The 19,879-nt window shown below is 41.0% G+C and overlaps 1 protein-coding gene across 1 annotated transcript in view; it reads right to left on the bottom strand.

Moving 5' to 3' along the window:
* Positions 1-19,879, bottom strand: part of PLEKHM3 (pleckstrin homology domain containing, family M, member 3) — a 172,306-nt gene that overhangs the window by 137,600 nt on the left and 14,827 nt on the right. Inside the window, exon 2 of the mRNA XM_008568005.1 lies at positions 13,137-14,065. Coding sequence (XP_008566227.1) covers positions 13,137-13,746 — 610 coding nt within the window. The 5' untranslated portion in view covers positions 13,747-14,065. The remainder of the gene's footprint in view (positions 1-13,136; positions 14,066-19,879) is intronic.

Raw genomic sequence — 19,879 nt, 5'->3', positions numbered from 1 at the left:
CTCCTGGACTTCATCTCTTACAGACGCCCCGCTATCAGGTCTAACCGTCCTCGGCCTAGAGTAACAGCCCTTTCTGTCACTGTCTGTAGCAGGGACAGGAGGCAATTTTCATTGGTTGCTACTGACTGCCTGGAACTCTGTACTGACAGAAATGCGGAGACCACATCTGAACTTAGTGGGAAAGAGCACTGTGATTTTGCTGAAGTGTCTTTGCCCTCTGGTTTTAGGATCTTTATCAACACAGCTTCTCACTCTCTTTAACTCCAGAGACCAATTCTCTCTTCCACAACAGTAACATCCTAGACCTTTTAGACTCTTCGTCATATGGTACTTATTGATTCCATCTTGATACTCCTTCATTCTTTACACAGGCATTTTCCTCAGTCTACCTCACTTACCTTCCATTCCACCCTCATGAGGGTCTTCAATCGTGAAACCCTTCCACCTTACCCCTGACAATTTCTTCCTTGTTTCACTGGACTCCTTTCTTCTCTAAATTCTGAAGTCAATAGTTAAAACTTGTTTTCTCTTAGTTCCCTGATTTAATTACCAATTCTGTATCATGACAGTCACCTATATTGTCTGTTTAAGCCTAGCTTTCTTGATCAAGATATGGAAGTGCTAGCCTGGGCAAACACAGATTCATATTGCTCAACTTCTGTCATATCTTTAATCCTGATAATTCATTCTTTTATCCATTTCAATGGACTCCAAACACAGTCCCCAGAACGCTTTGTCCTACCATCTTAACTTTCCTCAAATACCTAATCCCACCACGTCTTTCCTTGTGCACCGCAGGGAGCGCCTTCATATGTTCTACACTCGGCCTCACTTCAACATCACACTAACAACTACAGAAGTGCCATTGAGCACTGTGGTTAAGGCCACGGTTGCTAGATCCAAACAGCCTCGGTTCAAATCCCAATTCTGCCCTTACTGGCTGTGTGACCATTGGCAAATTACTTAACCAAGTCTCAGTTTGCCCATAAGTGGGGCTATAATGATAGTACCTACCTCACTGTACTGCTGTGAGGAAGAAACGAGTAGCTCTTAGAACAATATCTGACTCTATGTAAGTGCTCAATAGATGCTTCCTATTTTCGTCTTTTAGTCTCAAAGAAGAAACTTCTTGCCTCCTTGCTAAAGCTGGCCCTTCCACCCCTACTCTGTACCAAATTCCTTCGTACTTCTCCAGAATCCCTTCCTCTATAACATCTTAAACTTCTCCCTCTATGAACCTCTTTTCCTCCATCTTCCAATATCCTAAGGTTTGTTATGTCTATTTAAAAAGTATTTGCTTGATCCTACTTTCCTATGGCTCAATCTGTCTCCTTCCTTCAGCTTACAAATTCTTACAATGCTTCCACTTCCTGTTCCACGAACTGGCCTCTGTCTATTGCTCTGACCTCATCTCATAACATCTCACATCTCTTCTCTCACTCTAGCCACGGTTTTCTCTTATGTTCCTTGAACAAGTCAAGAACATACTAGTGAAGTTGTTCTTGGAACTTCTCTCCCCAGTTCCACTGCCTTTTTCACCTCCCTCAGTTTTTCACCTCACAGGTGCTGTCTTCAGTGAGGCCATCTCTTACCACTCAAGTTAAAAAGCCCCTCTCGGTCCCTCTCTGAGTGCCTTATTTCCTTCAAAGAAATCTCTTTCTTATGAGGGCAGGGACCTTGATATCTCTCTGACCCCTATATACTAGTGGCTGGCTCCATGCATATCTGTTGAATGTATCAACAAAATACTAAGCTAGAATATATGAAGATATCAAATAATTTAGATGCAGTTCCTATCAACAGAGTTTAGAGCCCAGTTGGGAAGAAAAGACAGATCTGAAGGTATCTGCAACATCAGACATGAAGTGCTCAGCACCTTCTGACAAGCACAGCTAAAGGGCTCAGGACCTCAGAGAAGAGAAGATCTTTGCCTGGGAAGTCCTTGAGTATCTGAGATGGACTTTGAAGAGAGGATGGAATTAGATATTCAGAAAAGGTAGAAAGAGGGAAGGGCATTCCAGATGGTGGGTCTTTAATTAGATGTTCCCTTTCTTTCATCCATATACTCCACCTATCCCTAATCACATCACTTCTTTTTCTTTTCACAAGTCCCACTTTCTCTTTATTGCCTAAGTCACCCTAATTTGGGTCCACTTCACTTCACATTGTGATGACTGCATGGTTTTCATCCCTCCAGTTTTTCCCACCTACATTGCAATCCATTCCACATACTGTTGGGGCCTGAGGAGATCCAATAGTAGCATCCCTTTCTCTCACTCAAGTTTTGAACCAATTGAGATTGGCAGACAGTAGTCACACAGGTAGAGATCAAATCATCAGCCAGCTGGAGGACGATACAGCTTAGGTGTGGAGCAACAAATAGAACCCCAGGATTACACAGACTTACCCCCAAGTCACATGCAGCACTGGATAACCACAGGCCTCTCCTCCTGGGGGTCTGCCCATGAAAGGCTGATGTCATAGAGGAGAAGATCTGGAGAAGCAGACCAGAATTATTGCTTCTGGTGAGAGAGGGTGAATTACCTGGTTCCTCTCCTAAACTTGCCAAGAAGTCACTACTCTTTCCCAGAGGCAGAGCATGCAAAGGAATGGATAGAGGCCAAAAGTGTTATTCTAATTGATGTCCCTTTACATGGACACGTAAAGCTACTGGAAAGGAAGGTCTTGGCTACCTCAACACCACACTTTACCCTTGTCAACTTCCAGATGTCTTGTAAAATACCCTTTTAATCTCGAATCTCAAGACATTTTCAAGTACTTCTTGCCAAACCTGGCTACCTCAACACCACACTTTACCCTTGTCAACTTCCAGACGTCTTGTAAAATACCCTTTTAATCTCGAATCTCAAGACATTTTCAAGTACTTCTTGCCAAACATATCACATTAAATCATTTGTCTGACTTTGAAGGTCCTCCATAACCTCAGCCCATTAATCTCCAAAATGCACACCTGTCCCAGAGTAGCCCCTGACTATCCCACATATGCTGTATTCTCATCTTGGCTTGGTGCTCTCCCCTCAAAGCTCAGCTGAAATGCCCTTTCCTCAATGAAGACTTTCCTGGCATTCTAGGTCACAATCATTGCTCTTTTTGCATTCCTGGTTAATAACAAGGTTTTCCAAGTCTATTTGTTTCATGTTATAGTACTCAACTGTGTTTAGGCCAGAAACTAGGGGAAAATTTTTAAAACTAATTTTAGGTCTCTGTTCTCCTTATTACAGGCACATGAGAAAAATGAAATTAATGAGATCTACATTAATCATGATACTGCCACAGATATCCATAGCAAAGAACACAAAGAAAATGATACTACAGAAACCAAAAAGGGACTGTGTCTTGTATATTTTAAATGAGCTCCGCAGGTCCTAGTACAGCGTGGGCCAGCATAGTGTACAGATGCTATCCCACAGATATTTGTTAACAAACTTAGTCTGGTAGAAATGAACTAGGCTCAAGTAATATCCTTTCTAGGGCTCCTTTGGAAAACAGGTCCTAGTACAGCGTGGGCCAGCATAGTGTACAGATGCTATCCCACAGATATTTGTTAACGAACTTAGTCTGGTAGAAATGAACTAGGCTCAAGTAATATCCTTTCTAGGGCTCCTTTGGAAACCTTTCTTTATGGGTATAAAGAGGATATCCCATTCATTTTCCCCTCATAAATGTACGGGAAAAGACAGATTATCTGTGTAGGCTCTAGTAGAAATATACCTGTAACATATCTAGCTACACGTTAGCTAGATACACCAATTTAGGGATCTTTTCCATCTAAGTTCTTTGCTATGGGCAACAGTAATAAGAGCATAATTCAATACAGTCCTGGTCAATTTCACTTCTCAATGGGAACCTGGCTAGGAGATCACAGCAGAGGCTTTAAAAGCAGAGGCTTTCTGCCTTCTGTGACAAGGGTAAGCCCTAGCCATTGTAGAACTTTTTGACCCAGTAAATACTTCCAAATATCAACTTCCTTTTTTTTTTTTGTGACTAGCCACACTGCGCTCAGCCAGTGAGCGGACCGGCCATCCCTATATAGGATCCGTACCTGTGGCGGGAGCGCTGCTGCGCTCCCAGTGCCGCACTCTCCCGAGTGCGCCACGGGGTTGGCCCCCAAATATCAACTTTCAAACTATGCTCACTCTTTGCCATGGTGAGCTTTTCTTTCTATTTCTTTACTCTATAGGAATTAAGTTTAAAAGAATCCCTATACTTACAATGCCAGATTTTAAGATAAATGGAATTTCATTACAGCATCTTTGGGCAACCTACAGAATCATAGAAACTTGGAGCCAGAAGGAATCCTAGAAGTTCCTCCATCCCAGCCCCATCTGAGGCAGAACTGGGCAGTTGCTGTTGCCCACAGAACCCTAATTTTGTTCAGGAATGGTGGCAATATGCTCAGGGGAGATGGCCTCTTCCCTGTCCCATAGAAAGAATCATGATTTGTTTAACCCAAACACAGTAATCCCATTTTCTTTTGCCAGAGATTGCTTTAGAGGTGAGCGTGCAACCCAATTCTGGCCACTGAGGGGGTGCTATTGGGAGCCTCTCAGAAAGAGACCTAGAAGAGATGCCCTGCTTTCCCTTCCTGACTTTGGCTGCTGTAGCCACTTTGTACTAATGAGGGGCAAGAAGAGACATCATCAATGTATGAGGATAGCAGAGCAAAAAGATGAAACGAACCTGGATCCTTGATGACCCTGGGACCACCTACTCTGGGCATCTTATTAAGTGTTTATTGCATACAGTGTTTGACATTTACTGAGTGTTCAATAGTTATGTGTTAGGAGAAAAAATTAGACGACAATGGCCTTACTATTTAAGCTACTTTTGGTTAGGTATTATATTACTTGCTTCTGAAAGAATTCTAACTGATTTAACAGATTTGGAAAAAGATTCCAGGAAGCAAAATGACTTGGCCAATGTTATACCACATAGGGGCCAAGGTGAGAGTGGAACTCCAACCTCCAGACTGTGTCGTATTTGCAGTGCAGGGAATGAGTCCTAAACTTCCTCAGGCTTGAGAGGTAGTATAACAGAGCAGTTAGGTATAGTCTCTGAAGTTGGGCCTGGCTTGGAATCCTAGCCCCACCACACACTAGCTGTATGGCCTTGGATGAGCTCAACTTCTCTAAGCCTCAGTTTCCTCATTTATAGAATCAGGATAATACCGTCTATCATGGTAAAGTCCAGTGAATTTAAAATAAGACAATGAATGGGTGAACACTTCTTAGCAAAGGCCTAAGAGTAAAGTTAACTCTCATTAAATGACAACTCTTATTGACAGTATTAATAATAACAAATTTCATTCAACTTGACTCAAGCTGTAACTAAGGATGAAACAAAGAGAAGCCATTTCCATTTTGGAAATAAAAAAACTATAATTGTTCTGTCCTGATTTTCTAAGCACCAATACATACACTTCAACCTTCCATATACTCAGACTTGGTTCAGTACAGAGTCTTCTACAATATGGCTTATATCTTCAAAGGACTTCCACTTTAGTGTGGGAGATGTATGGATAAGCAATTATAATGCACAGGAGAATAAAATGTGCTATGGGAACAGAAAGCAAAAGGAAAAAAAAAAAGGATTTTAATTGAGAAAAATCTGAAAAGGTCTCAGGGAAGATGTGGCATTTGAATTGGTCCTTGAAAAATAAAGGAGGATTTCTGGAAAGTGAAAGGGCAGGAAAAGTATTCTGGGATGAAGAGACAGCACGAGCAAAAGCCCCAGGAACGTGAATGCACATTCAAAAATGGTAAGAAAAGTTGGGGTGGAGGAAGGTGTGGGCAATAAGGTTTATAAACCTGAATGCTTTTTAAAGTTTACACTTGATTTTATAAGGAATGGGCAGCCATGGTTCCTTTTTGAGAATTGAGTAGCATGAAAAGACTGTGTTTTAGGAAGATAACTCTAGCAGTTTGTAAAATTAGTAACCATAGTTTTCCTTAGTTAAAAAAAAAATACATTAATAGAACAACCACAAAAAATGTCAGACACTTCATTTTAAGGGTACCCATATAGAGGTGTTAGGAATCAGAATGCTGGCTGTCAGTGAGGCATACTGGGTTTCCAAATAGCTGCCACAGGCCAACATTCAATAATGTAGCCAATGGAAACTAGACGACCATATAAAATCAACTTTCTGTGACCTATTTTAGCAACTTCTTTGTACTGACTAATCTTGCTAAAGGGTGAATCATAAATTCAGCAAGAGACCGAGTCCTGGTGACCTCACTTGTTCTAAGCCTGCGGGAATATTCCCATCTCTACTGGCTCCAAGGTTTTTGAGAAACATCATAATTGAAAAAGCAGTCATCTCAGTATAAGTCCCAAGTTTGGCTTTTTTTTTTTTTTTTTAAGTGAGAGATGGGGAAAAAGGGAACTGAAACAGAGTAACATAAAATCTGTGATAAAGAAACTATACTGCCATGGTTTTTCTGGCCCTAAAGAAAATCTCTGCTTGAGACCTTCACCTGAAGTACTCAGAACAAGGAAATACAGGCATAGGAATGGTACCAGGTCACCAGAGAGTGAAAGTGACAGAAACAAAAGCCCAGTTGATCACTGCCCTTGCCAAGCAGATGAAAATGTGATCACAGTCAGGAAGGGAATAGTAAGTTAGATTCTGGCAGTTTATTGAGTTTCAGAGCTCTACAGCTAATGCAAAGGATTTCCTTTTAAAATTTTGATTTTAAAAATTGCAAAAGCAGTTCATCTAGAAGTAGAGTTACAAGCACACAGAAATCTTTTTGTGTTAAATAATTTCAATCATAGCTACGTTTCTATCATGACCTTTCATTATTGATATGACTATAGTAATTAGCTCCCACACAACCATGAGTCATGGTCAGTTCAGATTCACCCTAGAATGATATAATTTTAGAGTTGGGAAGGATCATAGAGATAATTTAACCTGCCTCAGTGGGTTTATAAACCGAAGGCAATAGACAATTAAGTGGTTTTTCCAAACCTACATGGTGAGTTAGGAGTAGAGTTGGGATAAGACACTTTCAAGTCCTAGTTGAGTATTCTTTCCATATAGCCTCATCTTCCTCCACTGTGTCTATACGTATAGGTATAAGTGTTTGCTTGTGTGTACACAGCCTATTTTTCATGTATATAACATATCTAATGTACACATGTTCATATGACTTTGCATGTTCTTGCCTTATGATATGTTTATATTTGGATCGTAAATTCGTGATATTACGACCCTGTCTTCTTTATCCTATGGAAAATTCCTTGGTGGCTATGGTTATATCATTACTCAATAAACAAGACCAGAATGACAGTGATGCAGAGGGAATAAGGGTTAAATATCGATACTAGTCAAGAGCATGTCCTAACAGAAGTAAGGTTAGTGCTAGGACTAGAAATCAGCCATTCTGGTGATGGCATCAGTGCCCTCCCTCAGGACTAGATCCCAGTCACACCTTGCTATAACTTCCCAAGGCAGTGGCATGGCAGTAAGAAAATGAGCTGACCCTGAGGGAACTTTGGTGTCCCTCACCTACTCTGATGTTCTTTAGAAATAACTGCCTCTGCCGCCACCTTGCCACAGACCTATTCCTTCTCATCACTTGATGACCTACCTTTGACATTACTATCCAATTCTCAGATAATGTAGATAGTGTAAACTAGGTGGGATTGAAGCCATACTCCATTGACCTAGTACCCTTTGTCCACTAGCATAGTTGACGTTCCTTCTTAAGAAGTCGACTCTAGCTCTGCCTCTGCCTGAGGTGATGCCATCTCTAGAATGCATTCACAGGCTTGTCAGTCAATCAGCCAAAAGATGGGGCAAAACTCCATGGCCCTTGTTCCATTCTTACAAACCCAAGGCATTGGTTCACTTTAGCTCTCTGTGTGGCTAACATTCAAGAGGGTGAAAAACAAAGTTACAGTCTTCCTTTTGCCCATTCATTGGTCCCTTAAAGAACTATGACCAGCTCTGTGCCCACGTATTTCAGTGACTATGTTAAATGCAGGAAACAATCCTTGCTTAGCTCGATAGCTTTGATGTGCCTCAGTTTTTCCTAACCAGTTCCATGAATGTTATCCAGGTCTGTCTCTTCCACACTGATTCCCACCCACTACTCCCACAGGGATTGACTGCCAATAAGGCTTTCAAAGTGGACAGCTGTGGAGACTGAGAACCACTGGCTTCCAAAGTAAGGGCAAGGCCCTTGCTTAGTGGTTAGGAGCATGGACTCTGAGGAAGACTACCTGGGTTGGAATAGAGGCTCCATTCCTTCCTAGTTGTAGGAATCTGTGCTTCCGTTTCATTATCCTTAAAATGAGGTCAATAAAAATACCTGCATCACAAGAGTGCTAGATGAATGAAATAAGCTGCTACCTATAAAGCACACAAAATAGTGCACAAAGTAAGCATTAGCTACTGCTCTTTTTTTTTTTTTCCTTTTTGTCTTTTTTCGTGTCTGGCAACGGATCGCAACCCTCAGTGTCGCGCCCACACTGGACCGGGACCGGCAACGGGATCGCAACCCTCGGTGCTGCGCCCGCACCTTTCTCAGCCAGTGAGCGGGAACCGGTCTGTATGTGGGATCCGAACCCTCGGCTGGAGCGCCGCCGCGCTCCCAAGCGGCGCACTGTAGCAGTGCGCCACCGGGCCGGCCCTAGCTACTGCTCTTATTATTATTATTCCTCTCTCTATTTCCACCTGGGTTCTCTCACGTACCTTGAGGACAAACACACCTGGTGTTTGGACACTGGCTTTGATAGTAATAATTAGGCTACTAATCTGTTTCATGTATTCTGCTCTCATATATCCTTCTCCTACTCTAGGAAAGAAGTAATCTTCAAATCCAAAGCAATAATCTTTTGTAAAGAAACATAATCAGGGAACAGGGAAAAGTTGAAGAAGTATGCAAAATTATCTCAAATGATTGCCAGCTTCAGAAAGACTGAAGGGCAAACCACAATGATCTAACCAGGGTTTGTGCTCACTAAACAGTAGTCAGATTCCTCTATGAAGGGGAATCAAACCTGTGCCTCTGCAATCCAGGAACCTGAGATGGTATCTGGATACTCCTCCAAGGCCAGGACAACCTTCTTCCAACATTAGGGCACTTTAAAAGCCACACGCAGTCAGGAAGGGAAAAGTGAATATGGTCAAGGAGGGAAAATCAAAAGTGTCTGATTTTCTCTTATCACAAGGATAGTACAGGGCAGCCTTTGAGACAAAAGCAAATCACCGTTTTTCACAGCTGCTAAAGAGCTTCACAGAGTAGATGCACAAGGTATGAAATACTAGATGATGATGTGAGGCCCTCAGAAAAGAAGGTAGAGCTGTTTTTTTTCTAGAAAGATACAAACAAGCTAATGAAGTTGATGTTTTTAATTTATCAGCTTGATTCTTCAACAGTACATTCATTTCACATTAAAAAAAATTTTTTTGAGCACATACTCAGAGCACTAAGTTAGATACTGAAGATAAAACAACGACCACCTTCCATCCGTGACCATAAACTCTGGTGTAGAAGACAGTAAACAGTTGATTACAAATTAGAATGAGAGAGGGAATGAATGGTCTATTTCTCCTAACAAACCAGTTAATAACTGTAAGAACATCTATTGCAGAAAGGCCAATTCAATCCAAGAAATTTTCTCTGAGGTCATTTTCTGAAAGAGAATGTGCCAGGGAAAACAAGGAGTGATTGTTAGTATCACCTTGACTCTCACTGATGAGTTTCAAAATTCAATTAGTAATAATAACAAAAATATCATTAAATCTTTAAAATTTTTATTAAGTGTTTACTATATGTTGAACATAGTTCTAAGAAGCATTTTAGATGTTTTAACCCATTTAATGCCCACAAGAAATTGAGATGAGTACTACTATTACCCCACACTTTATGGTCAAGAAAAAAAATGGAGGCAGAGAGTGATTAAGAAACCTGCCCTATGTTTCATAGCTAGTAAGTATTGGAGCAAGGTTTGAAATTTTAGCAGCTGAGGTTTAGAGTCAGTGTTTCTAACCAATGTGCTACCTTATTTGGCCAGAAGGCCTTCTTCAGTCAGGCTTGCCTATTAACAAAACAGCTGGGGTATAGCAACACCCTGGTACCCACTGCCCTCATTATACCAGAATCCAATCTGCTTTATACCCAAAGCAGCATCTATCCTCAGTAAGGCCCAAGAGCCTAATTATTCATTGCCAACTGAGGCAACAGACACAGAGGTCTTACCTACTGAAGGTAATGGGAGGAAGGAGTGGGGATGATGGGGGTAAAAAAGGAGGAAAGGGTGGACAAGTAGGAAAAGAACCATTCCTGAGAAGTCTTTGAGCTATTCAGAGTGAGCTCAGAAAAGTGGCCAGAATAAAATCTGAAAGTCAACTGAAGAAAATACAAGGCCATGCAGTAATAAAGCCCAAAAGTAAGAGAATGACAGGACTACACACAAAACTAAGTTGATCTCATCAAAAGAAACCCATATGACTAAATCTTATTTCTTCTGAGGAGCTTCCAGATCTCACAGATGCTTGCTAATTCTTAGAATAGCAGGAGTGGGAGATGGGAGGATTATGGGTCATTTTTGGACACTTTGAATTTGAATCACCTATGGAATGTTCTAACAGAGCTGTTCACCAGGCAGTCAGATATGCAAGCCTGCAGTTCAAGGAAGAGATCTGGTCTGACCCCAAATTTCATCTCCAGCTCTATGTAAGATACTACACTGCCTGCCCCTGCTTTTGACATATTCCTCAGGAGAAACAGTGAGGCTGTCTTCAGTTTGAATCACTAATTTCAAAGGTTTTAAAGAAAACTTTATTCAAAGATAGTATGCAACTGGATGTTGGCAGACCCCTCCTCAAATGCTTGAGACAATCACAACCATCAGAGTGGGTGATCAGCCACGCATCTAGAACTCCTCCTCACTACTCCCAGCCCAAGAACGGGTGGCCACTGCTTGCCCCTGCCCTTCACCTGGTGAGCAACAAAAACATGATCTATCTTGCCTGCTCTCCAGAGTATGCCAGAAAAGGTGTCAGAAACTTGGCATGCCATTTGCCCAAGTTTGCTAATTCCCACTAGGATGTGTATCTCATGGATGACCAAAAGGCAGCCAGGATATATTATATCAATATCTGCAAAGGCCATTTGTTATCATTTAGTTTTCAAAATACCACTCAGTACTTACATTTAAACATAATATTCATGTTTTGAGAATTAAAAAATAATCATCATGGTCTATCAAACACTCAAGGGAGAAGTTCAGGGCTTTAGAGAAACTAAGGAAGGTCTGGTTCTTGCATCTACAATCAGAACAAGATAGGAAAAATAAAACTGGAAATATGACATCCTCTTAATATGGGTTATACCAGGGAATTTGAATGATTAAGGTGGTTTAGTGATAAAAATCCATGTGACTTCTAAGAAACTAAAATACTACTGAGGTTATTTGTTAATCAAAGAGAGCAGCTGTTCATACACAAGTTCAAGGCAAAGCTATCATTCTGCCAGGCACTGGGATCACAGCAGCTTATTTGTCCTTTAATATCTAATCAGTCCCCAAGTCCTGTGCTTTATAATGTCCTTTTCTTTTTACTCCCATGATTACCACCCTTGGTTAGATGTTACAGAAGACTGGTGAAAGTTTAAGATAGAAGACAAGAAGTTACAAGTCATATATTAGAGTGGGAAAAAAAGGGTTTAATAGAATAAATTTGAACTGGATGTGAAAATAATGTGGCACCTCATAGGCAGGAACAACGTATTTCCTTAATAGACATAGTAAACTATATCCTTACCTCAGGTTACACTTACAAACTAAATTTTATAATTAAAATGTTAAATGTATTAACAGAATACCAAGCAATGATAGAGATTGAAGTAACACTAAAACAGCAGTAAAATACAAAAAATGGTCTCCCAGTTAACTGAGAAGAAATTAAGGGTTGAGCAGGGTAACTGAAGAATCATCAGATATAAAAATTGATCGCCTGTATAAATGAGATTATCATGAAAAAAATGCTGGGGAAAATGGAAAGATGGTTTGTCATGTCTCACAGAAGACAAAGTTCATGTGTGAGTACATGAGTACGTATTCATGTGCACACATATGTGTATAAAGTGCGAGGAAAAAGGAAATCCATGACCCACCGCTAGGAGGTCCTAACCAACCTGCCCAACCATTTCCTCCCACTACTTGCCATGGGACCCTCTGTTCTACTCACAAAGGTCTGCTCGCTCTCCTCTGCACTTCCATCTTCTCACCTTTGTTGACACCATAATCCTGACTGTCTTCTACTGTGACTCTGTTTCCATTATCTTAGTGTCCTTCAAGGTCCAGCTCAAGTTCCATGTCTCCTTGCAAGCCCTTCCTGACCAGCCCAGCCCACAGTATCTTTTTCCTCTGTCCTCTGGCAGTTGCTGCCACTCATTCATATACAGAATAAAACAAAAGTTCCCTGACAAACATTTCAATTGACCATCAGCAGTCTCTAATTACTGGGTACCTTCTTGGGTCTATGTTAGTATCTGATCCCCTCAGCCAGATAAACAGTTCTTTAGGGCTGGGATTGTCTGCATACTTCTTTAAATCCTTCCCAGCACAAGGCTAAGTCCAATGTGTGGTCTAATAAACATCTACTGAGGTGAATAAGCAGTATCATGCAGTGTTCAAAGGAAAATACTACATTAAGTATGAGAATATTCTTTTTTTTTTTTTTTTTTAAAAGATGACCGGTAAGGGGATCTTAACCCTTGACTTGGTGTTGTCAGCACCACGCTCACCCAGTGAGCAAACCAGCCATCCCTATATGGGATCCGAACCCGTGGCCTTGGTGTTATCAGCACTGCACTCTCCCGAGTGAGCCACGGGCCGGCCCAAGTATGAGCATATTCTGATTCTACCACACAAGACTAGAAAGGGGTAACTAACCATAGTTGTCTTTTCACTAAATACCTCTTAAGATAATAAGACTGTTGACTTGATCAAAGGTACAGGGCAAAAATAAATGGAAGATGGAGCTTGAGGAAGCAAAGTCAGACGTGGATATCAGAGAGTGACACTCGCATGAAGTAAATGTAAGAAAAACAAAGGAAAAATCAACAATTGTTCAATAGAAGTCAGATATAAAAACATACCGGTATTTCCTTGAGCATCTTCTACCTTATTTGGTGAGGGCAACAGAAAAGGTGGCCTGGTGAAGTGAGGGCCTTGAAGAGATGGCTGCTGCTGCTGTTGCTGCTGCAATGGCATGGTCTTGAGGACTACCCTCCAGTCCACTTGGGTAATATCTGACCTTGACCGAGTGTGCCCTGGCTTGAAAGTAGAGGTCTCATCCAATAAGTCATTCACAGAACGAGGTCTTTCCCTCCGACGCTGACAGATATTGAAAAAATTAAAGGTTGACGCTTCCTTTTGTTCCATCCAGGAAAGATTATCTGGGGTTGTCCCTCTCTGGACCATAAACTGTTCTTTGGCAGGGAAGACATTTTGAGCTTTGGTTTCTAAGAGCCTACTCTTACAGTGGTCCCAAATCATGCCCCCCTTGCCCAGGGAGGCAACATTTTTCATAGCACCATTGTCTGTCAGATTACTGAGTACCTCATGCCCTACCAGTTCAGGAACTTCCTGAATCCCATAAACCTCTGCTTGCCGCACAGCCTTTTCTAGCTTACTGTCAAAAGTACTAAAGAAGTCCTCAGTAACTTCTAAGGCCGGGCTGATATCATCCACTTCCAAAGCTTCCATGTCACAGGCTCCAAGAGGCCTAAGCCTGCAAAGCTGGTCCAGGAAAGGGCTTCATGAACATTCACCCAACAAAGAGAGGTGCTTCAGCAACAGAGATATGGAAACAACTAGAAGAAAGCTGCATTTGGCTGCTTGGAACAGGCCTAGCACAAGGGTGGTTGAGTTGATGTTTTCCTAGTCATTAAAAATATCTGCTAGCTACTAATGGTCAATAACAGAGATATGGGGAGACAAATGTTCCTTTGAGATTATTCCTCAGTGAAAACTCTGTGAAGACGGAAGTGCTTGTCAAAGCAATACCATGCCAATCCTTGATTTCCTGGAAGAAAATAAATAGGACAACATTGGCACATGGTTCATTGTATTCTATAGCACACAAATCTGTCCAATTGCTTTCTTATCTTTACACCTCTTCTGTGACAGTCAGGCACTAAGGAAGACAACACCTACACAGAAGTTCCATTGTCACGAGTACACATCACTACCCACTTTGTATTAGTAACTTACACAGAGCAGTATGGAACACTTGATAAGGGGAATTAAGGTCAATAGCTTTTACTCACACACAGAAGCCTTTGAGAGCAGTTGTGAAAAGACGGCCCTAGTAAATTTCTGACATGTTGACCTAAAATGGTAAGTAAAAGAGACTAGGAATTCTGTGGCTGGGCCAGTATCATAATCAGTCTGTAAGTCATAAATGCTAGAGTCCTTTTACACACCTTGAAAGTACTGATGATGTGTTGAGCTTACAGGTAAAAGAGAGAAGCAGAGAAGGAGGCTTTGCCCTTTTATTAAACCTGAATGCTACTGTGCTTGTGCTTCCTAGGTTTAGATTATATAATGCCTAATGATGACTCTGGACTTCAGAATTCCTCCAGTCTTCTTGAAAGGTTTCAGGCTGCCAACTCCCTGAGACTTCCAGAATTGGCTCAGAGTACAAGTCCAGCCTGTTGAGGTGTCTAAAAGTCTAAGGTGAAGTTATGGCCTGGGTGGCAGATTTTAGTTCACCCTTTTCTCTCTTTAGAGTTCAAGTCCCAAAACTTACAGCTCTACTTGGGCAGACAGAATCCTACATAAGCACTAACCCCCTCTCTCTGGGAAACGCCAGATTTCCAAGGCCAGGACAAATTAGAGCAGACCTTGACAGTGAAGCTGTCCAATACAGTAGACACTAGCCATAAATGATTATTTAAATTTAGTAAAATCAAAGTTCCTCAGTCACACTAGCAACATTTCAAGTGCCCAGTACTCACACACACCTTTGTATCTTTACCCAAAAACAAAAAAACAAAACAATTAGGCAAGAGCTTTTTCTTTTCCTACTCACAAGTAGGTAAAACTAGGCAATTAGCAACACCCTCATATGTTGCTGCAAAGGTAGATGGATGTGCTTCTTTTTTAAAACCTTCACAATTTTTATGATTAATTAAATTCATTTTTAGCACTTAGGTCATTAAACCATCGCATTTAAATCAACAGCATCAATCTATGCTGCTGAATGTATGTAAATTAAACTAGTATGCACAGACTTACTTTAAATGTATTAAGGAGGTTTGCAGTTCATAGGAACTCTATGGTTAACCTCTTATAAAGTGACAATGACTATCAATTTGTTTACTTTTATATATTTTGATATTTATTATGTTAGTATTTCATGAGACAAGGCACAGACAGGTTTTTAGAAATAAAAATGTTATAACATTTTTCTAGCTGCCATTTCTCTTTTTTCCCTAAGTCTAAAGGTAAGCCTTCAGTCTCTTGAATTGTGTAACAGAGTTTTAACACTTCCATAATTTTGAAACACGGGATTTTTTCTATTTCAGCTTGAGAAAAAGAAATGTATAATAAAACTTAAAATCTTTAGTTCTTTCTTTACTAAAAATTCAAATGAACATGAAGTACAAGTTTCCCATTTTATAGGCACCAAGGTGCAGAGTATTGTTATTCATCTAAGATTACAGATATTCCTTTTCCAATGTTTCAAATTCAGTCTTTACTCATGCTAGAGAGTGAGAATAAACACCTCCAAAGTGATTCTTTTTTTCTTTTTAAAAAAAAATTATCAAAATATCTAGGAATATACTTCTTGTGCTCTTTGCTTAGGTATTTGGGGGCTGGTTAGAAAGCACATAACCTTTGATGGCCAGCACTGCTGGCTTATGGAACACTTCTATCCCACATGGTCTAAAACCATAGACTGTTAGACAAGGAAGCAATCTTTGAGATGATCCTTTCAATCCTAACTTTTCACAAAAGTGGACACTGAGGCCCAGAGAGATTAAGAGGTCCAATGGGCACTTTCATGCTGGTTCTCAAACATGTAGCCATGTCCTCACCTCAGGGCCTTTGCATTGGCTGTTCCCCCAGATACCAACATGGCAAACTCTCTAAGTGATTGTTCATGATTGTTCATGTCTGCTTCTCAATGAGGCCTACCCTGACCATCCTATTTAAAATTACAACACACATCTCTGCCCTGGACTCTTGATCTCCCTTAGCGATTTTTTTTTATTGTGATTGTTCATGTCTGCTTCTCAATGAGGCCTACCCTGACCATCCTACTTAAAATTACAACACACATCTCTGCCCTGGACTCTTGATCTCCCTTAGCGATTTTTTTTTATTGAACTTTTCATTTTCGAACAGTTTTGGTCTACAGAATTATTACAATGATAGTACAGAGAGTTCCTGTATACCTCACACCCAATTTCCTCTATCTAACATCTTATATTAGCATAGCACATTTGTTATAATTAATCAACCAATATTTATACATTATTATTAACTAAAGTCCATACTTTATTTGGATTTCCTCAATTTTTCCCTAATTCCTTTTTCTGTTCCAGGATTCTACACAGGATACTATCCAGCTTGGGAGAACATGTCTTTTTAGCTTCCTCTTGGTTGTGACAGTTTCTCAGACTTTACTTGTTTTTGATGACCTTGACAGTTTTGAGAAATACTTATCAGATATTTTATAGAATGTCCCTCATTTAGGATTTGTTTGATGTTTTTCTCATGATTAGCCTAGGGCTAAGGGTTATATGTTTTGGGGAAGACCACAGAGGTGAAGTGCCCTTCTCATTATATCAAATCAAGGATACATACTACCAACATGACTTACTACTGTTTATGTTAACCTTGATCACTTGGTTTGAGGTTCCCTTTTTCCCTCAGCATTTGCCATCTTCTAACATACCACTTCATTTACTTAATGTTTAGTGTTTCTCTCTCCCTACTAAAATATAAGCTCTACAAGTCCAGGAACTTATGCTTATTTTGTTCACTAATGTTTCCCAAATACATACAATAGTGCCTGACACACACATACAAAGGCACTAAATGGACACATGTTGAATGAATGCATTGTTAGTCCTTTGCATGACATTCATGGCTCTTCATGACCTATCCAGCTTTCCATTTTATAGTTCTTGACCAACACTTACCTTGCCATTTTATTCTTCCATGCTTCTGTCCAACCTGGAAGTCTTTCCTAATTGCTCAGGCTTTCATAGCACCCTGGGTTTGCCACATTGTACTGAAATGATCAGCCAGTCTCTCTAGATTCCACACTAAACTCTGAGCTACTTGGTGACAGGCACAGTGCTTTACTTACCCTCCTATATAATCTCTGTCTTCATCCTTTTGGGCTCCATTTTCTAACCTTACTCTTTTTTGGAATTTCATCTTTTCCCTGGGTTCTACAGTCCTCAAGTTCACTATGCTACAATGTCTGATGTCAACTTTAGTTTCTATAATTGAGTACTTAGCTTGCCTCATTTGGTTTTGAAATTAATTAAGAAATAAGAACATATTCAGACAGGTCAAAACATGAAAGGTACCTTCCTCTGACACAGTGAACTGAGTAAAATCAGCGTGTGAGTGCGCTGTGGTTTGCCTCAGCAGAGATCTGGAAATCAGGAGCTAATTAGAACCATGTTCTAAATCTGGCTCAACCACACACTTGCTGGGTGGCCTCTGGCAAGCCATTTAACCTCTGGGGGCCTTACTCAGCTACCTATATCCAATGAAGTTGCTGATATCAGATTGTTTTGCATGTGGATCATTCACTAGGTAGCTGTTCCAACATGTCTTTAAAAATGTAAACTGCTGTGTAATTATGGAGTACTCCATTGGACTTCATTCATTCAACAACCACGTGCTCCTGGTCTCTCCCTGGACAGATCTGTCAGCCCAACAAAGGCAAAGTCAGCAGCCAACTATTTATAATATACTACTTTTCATCCAAATGCAGGACCTGCAGATATTTTATATTTATAGAGAATACTCTTTCTGTAGAAAGGGGTATTTCCCTTATTTAAGAGATTGAGAAATTGAGGTCCATTTGTCGGTGTGGCAGTAAAAGAGCTCAACCCAAAGAATCCCATACATGCATCACAATACAACAGGATGGAGAATCAGTGTATTGGTATTTTCTAACAAGGAAATCTGCTGTTTATATGCTCATTAGGCAAGGCTAATTAACAGGATGAATATGGCAGTCCTCCCACACAGAGGTACAGGCATGTATGAGTAAAAATGCTAGCCAGATACACAGAGATGCCGTGTTCTCTCAAGCTGGATGGTAAAAGCACTGACTTCCTCCCACTTGACTAAATGACTTGTAATCAGAATTTAATGAGTGCTGAAGGTGTCTGGGGCCATGTAGTTTTAGAAGCAGCTGGACTGGGAAAAAAAGTGCAATGCCAAAAACATCTAGGATAACTTGTTTCTCTCAACCCATTTCCAAAAATGAGAAGCAATGGTGATTACAAGAATGTTCAGCACCCGTGACTCTCATGCGTTTTTCACTTCGTTTAAGGTCACAGCTGACTGAGAACTTTCTAAGAGTTACATAATGTGAAGGATCCACAACAAGAGGATCTAACCCTAATAAAATGACTTTTCTGGACCAAGAGGCTACAAGAGGTTTTGATTTTGTACGGCTCTTTGTCACAAAGACAATGTAAGTATGTTGATGGAGCTCAGGCATGCCACAAGCAGCAGACAAGGAAATGGTACCAGTGTGGACCTCTTAAAAAGACCTTAGGGGGGTTTCAAATGAAATGGATAGCTAGAAACACAGATGGAATCCCATCATCATAGGCTTGAAGGGAACATTAAATGTCTACATTGTATCCAGATTTTAATAAAGAGAAGACTTGTAGTGCTAGGCTAATGTCGGAACCCTGCCAGCGTCGCCAATTGTCGTGCTCTTTTACCTGCCTGCAATCCTGCCAACTGGGCCAATTGCTGAGCTAGGGCTGGGTCTCAGCTCACACACCCCTCAAGCTCATTGTCCAGATTGGGTCACAAACCCTTCACATTCCAGGCTGGGTCCCCAGACCCCTCATATGCCAGGCTGGGTTACCAGATCCTTCACACACAGGTCTATGAGCTAGGTAACTGGCCAAAAGGGTCCTTGGAGGCTTGGAGAGCATGGCTGCATGTGGGGGTGGCCATCCGAGGCAGTAGATGCCAGCCAAGCCGTGGCACTATGCATACGCACTAACTCCATCCACACACAACTCATTTACAAAGAATGTGCCGCACCACCCCCAACCAGACCCAAGGTGAGAGGACCTGATTAAATTATTCTATTTTCCCAACAATCCACCCCTTCAGGGTCTCTCGCTTTACAATCTATGCATTCAGAATCTTCTGCGATGTTGCCTTAAAGAGGATAGACAACCCTTACATTCACATATTACACATTCCATCTCAATCCCAAAAGTCTTTAGCTTGTTGCAGCACCAACTCAAAAGTCCAAAGTCCAAAGTCTCATCTGAAATCAAAGGCTTAACTCTTTCAGGCTATGAACCTGTAAAAACAAAACCAAATGTATCTACTTCCAAGATACAGTGGGACAGACATTGGGTACACATTCCTATTCCAGAAGGGAGGAATAGCAAGGAAAAACAGGCCCCAAACAAATCCAAAACCCAAACAGGGCAAACATTAAGCATACTTGGGCACCTGGACCCCTAAAGCATTGGGCAACCTCGCTCCTACAGCTCCGTCAAATGCAGCCCATTTAGCTGCCCTGGTGCCTGCAGCTTTTCAAGGCTGCGTTGCATGCTACTAGTGGTCCTGCAGTTCTGGGGTCCTGGCAGCAGTCCCACCATCCTGGCTC

Source organism: Galeopterus variegatus, unplaced genomic scaffold, assembly GCF_000696425.1.
Source record: "Galeopterus variegatus unplaced genomic scaffold, G_variegatus-3.0.2 Scaffold366, whole genome shotgun sequence".
Lineage (NCBI taxonomy): Eukaryota > Metazoa > Chordata > Mammalia > Dermoptera > Cynocephalidae > Galeopterus > Galeopterus variegatus.
The sequence above is the reverse complement of the archived record's forward strand: the minus strand, read 5'-3'. Positions and strand labels throughout refer to the sequence as shown.